This window comes from Diadema antillarum, unplaced genomic scaffold, assembly GCF_040938485.1.
Source record: "Diadema antillarum isolate AM-2024a unplaced genomic scaffold, OU_Dant_1.0 seq00001116_RagTag, whole genome shotgun sequence".
Classification (NCBI taxonomy): Eukaryota; Metazoa; Echinodermata; class Echinoidea; order Diadematoida; family Diadematidae; genus Diadema; species Diadema antillarum.
The window spans coordinates 10,040-14,003 of NW_027271930.1; the positions used below are offsets into that span (position 1 = coordinate 10,040).

A 3,964-nucleotide genomic window follows, 5' to 3' on the forward strand; every position below is an offset into this window, starting at 1 on the left:
GAAAAGTATACTGATCTGAAAAGAGGAAGAAAAATAATGAATAACTGTGCCTCTGGTCAGGCATGTAGGTTTTCAACTTTTCAGCTGATATCGCAATTCCGTTGATTAAAACCCACGTATATCGTGTGGCACCACGGCTGAAGAGTTTTTCGATTACATAGAGTAGAGCATGGCCTTCATTCACACACTATCATCCTAGTACACACACACACACACACGGTCTCATCTTCTTGAACTTATCCTAGCAGGTCACCAAAGGGGTGGCTAGTTGATACTCGGTATTGAACTCACACTTTCCATAATACATAATGTATTGACAAATTCGCCTTTACTTCCATTCGTACTGTCGATTTTCATGATTTGTCTTCTCCGTTCACTGCAATAATCAGAATCCTTGAAATGGTACCTCCAAGTCTAACGGCTAATACGTCCGCGACTTTCCTTTTCTCACATGCTGGACTATCGATATGCCTTTTAGATTATAGATTACTGAAATAATAGTTATATCATTAAAGCGTAATCATTATCACATTGGATATTGTTTTAGTATTGCCATACGCTTGATTACTTAAAAAGGCAATCTACATGATCAGGATTTGTGTTTGAAACAAGTGTTTGGGTCAATACAACCATGAATAAAACGCGAGATTTGTCAGGTTTCTGATACGTTGAATAGTTATCAAAGTATAGTACCAGAGTGACAGGATCACAATCATACCGCCATACTTTCATATCAACCTTTATTGACCGCCAGATGATATCTATGGCTGATCACAATCAAGCTGGTGAAACCATTTCAATCTGCTTCATCTGTTAGCATTCGGCAGTATGACGTAAGAAAGGGCTCCGGAGGGTGTTGATATTGCCCGGGCGATGGGAATACACGATGCATGCAGCCCCACGCCCCCATTGTTGCCATGTGTTTTCCACCAGTCTGATTCCAGGAGCGGGATTAAACTCATATCTCTGATCGTCCACAGGCTTCGGGCACACTCCAGGGTGACCCAGTTTGTCGGTGTCTCAATGCATGTCGCATGTTTTTTTCGGCAGTTTTTAGTTACAAGGATATATATATATGTATATATATCCCAGGTTCGATGACTCCCCTTTGTGTATTTTCACAGACAGGATGGTTTAAAATCTACGTCCTCATTGGCAAGGTTAAGAACTGCTACCAGGCAAGTTTAGGCAATAATAATGGAGGATTTCAAAGCAAAGCACTGGTAGTACTGAGGAGGAGGATCTGGAGGATGTGTATCATTGTCTACATTTTTTTGACCGTAAATAAAAGAAAATGAAAGAATCACATAATATAATAATATCATGTTATGAAAGCATCTGCCGTCTTTGTCATCTGTTAAGTCTACGGATATCATAATCCCAATGATGTGTGCTTTCTTGAAGTGTACACAAGTAACAACTTCGACTTAATATTATGTCTTTCTTTTTGTTTTTCCATACAGATAATTGCATCAACCCCACCGAACGAATCTCGACTCTTCTTCCAAGACAAATGGATGGCATCACAGTCTTCGCGAGGCTCAAAGTCCAACTCATCGTGTGTCGTCTGTTTAAGCCATGTTGAGGCATGTCGTGCGAAGTATTACAAACTTCCTAAGATGTGACATATCATAGATCCGTGGTATGCTCCTGCAGGACTACAGTAAAAGTTGATTAGATCCGAGGAGTGCTCTTCTGTCCACAATGGCGTCGGGTCTAGGCGTCGGGTCTAAACTAGGCGAGACTTACCTTGAAGTCGAACAGGCCAGCAACTCCCAGTGGCTCTTTACCGAGGATGATTTCAGTGGCTTTTCCGGGTATTCCATGAACGACACCAATTTCAACGAGAGCACATTGACACCTAGCGAGACTGAGCGACCTTTGGAGTTGGTCATACCCATTGCTGCAGCCATGTCTTGCGTGAGTCTAGTGACGACTATCGGAAATGCTTTGGTGATTCTGGCCGTGCGCACTGAACGACGACTGCAGACAGTCAGTAACTACTTTATCCTCAGTCTTGCCGTAGCCGACCTCCTTATTGGGCTCTTCGTTATGCCACTTAGTATTATCTACTTTGTAGAAGGCAAGTGGCTTCTCGGGCTTGCTTTGTGTCAGTCATGGCTGACCATCGATTACGTTTCATGCACTGCTTCCATCTTCAATCTCTGTATTCTCAGTCTGGATCGTTACTGGTCCATCAGCTCGCCGTTGAAGTACATGAAGAAGAGAACTACCCGGCGAGCCATGGTAATGATCAGCATGGCGTGGCTCTTCTCCACCACCTGGGTCATTCCCGTTGTAGGATGGCACGCTTTTGAGCGGGGCGGACAAAGAGTTGTCCCTGATGCAGTATGCGACACTGAGTTCCATGCAAACGTCGTGTTTAAGGTCCTCACAGCAATACTCAATTTCTACATTCCATTGACGGCCATGTTGTTCATATACGGCAAGATATACTACGAGATCAAGTGCCGCTCTAAGATGTGCGTCGGTCAAAAGTCGTCTGGTAAAAAACAATATTCGATCCGCAACACCGCAAACATGATACCTCTTCCCGTTCCAGTGGATGTGTGTCCGAACAACACTCCGTCTAATGAAGAGGTGGAGGGAGAGGAGGAAGAACACAACGCGTCTTGGATACCAGATTTTGACTCGCTGAGCACCAGCAAGGATACCTCACAGGAGTACGCTGATCAGAGCGAGTCGTGTCCTCAGAACATTGCCAGACGCATCCGCAAAGGTGAGGTCGACACACAGCTGAAAAATATTTCACATCTAACCCTGGCGACCATGGGACTAGCCGGAATAGTTGGACCCACCATAGCCGGCGGTGCCAATTTATCCTGCAAGAGGACTTCAAAAAAGAAAGTGGTAGATAGTGACGCGCTAGCGATTAAACAAGTCAAACGAATTTTGCCAGAAGACAAGCACGAACACAAAGTGGAAGCAAATGTTCCAATGATAAGAGAGCCATCTGTTTGTAATTCCAATGCTGCGTGTGAGCTTGAACTGGAAGGTGAACTTATTCAAATGCAGGAGATAAATGGAAATATTGGAAATAACGACTCGAAGTCGATACTTCGGCCCAGTAATTCATTCCTGTGCCCCGACCGACCCAACGCAAATGGCACAACAAAGAGAAGGATATCTTTTACTGTCGATGCGGTTGCGTCGAAGGAGGAGCTAGAACCGTTAAGACGAAATTCATATGATGAGCGAAAGGCAAGTAGTTCCAAGTACAGAGGTGTGAAATATCAAAAGGAAAGCTCCAGCCCCACCCATTTGCTTCCGCATGACGGCACCAGTCCCGAGAACGCATCCCCAAGTCGCGATAGGTTGAGAGTGGAGCCACATAGAAACGGAGGACTAACAGGCAAATTTTCGTTCGCACGATTTAGCATTCGCCGCGGAAAGACCAGTGAATTCCTGCGTGATCGAATACGCCGCTTCTCTCTGAACAAGGAGCGCAAAGCCGCCAAACAGCTCGGCATCATTGTCAGTTGCTTCGTCACATGCTGGCTGCCGTATTTCATCTCGTTCATGGTCACCGCCTACTGTCCTCACTGCATCAATCCCAACGTACACAGCGCCCTCATATGGCTGGGTTACGTGAACTCCACAATGAACCCTTTCATTTACCCCCTATGTAACAGTAATTTTCGGAAAGCTTTCAAAAAGATCTTCAGCGTCTCATCATGCTGCTCATCGTCAAAGACAAAACCGCAGGGTAGAACTTCATACAGGAGATCAAGATGCAAATGATATACTTGAGTCTGGGTATTACTTCGTTTTCGTGTCTGTTTCTCTTCGTTTCCTCTTTTTTTTCCTAGTTGTCAGATTCTATTCAATAAGTGCCCAAATGTAGTGTATGAGTTCACCACTTTTGACCATACCAATGCCTGTATTTCTATTTCTTCTGATTTACTTATGTTGTGGTTAATTTTTTTTTCTTTCTTTTTTTTTT

General features: G+C 44.2%; 1 protein-coding gene across 1 annotated transcript; it reads left to right on the forward strand.

Annotated features, from left to right (window-relative positions):
- The first annotated feature begins 1,704 nt into the window (after nt 1-1,704).
- LOC139743844 (histamine H1 receptor-like) lies at nt 1,705-3,762 on the forward strand. The gene has a single exon (XM_071654301.1). The coding sequence runs from the start codon at nt 1,705-1,707 to the stop codon at nt 3,760-3,762; it is 2,058 nt and encodes a 685-aa protein (XP_071510402.1).
- Nucleotides 3,763-3,964: the final 202 nt, after the last annotated feature.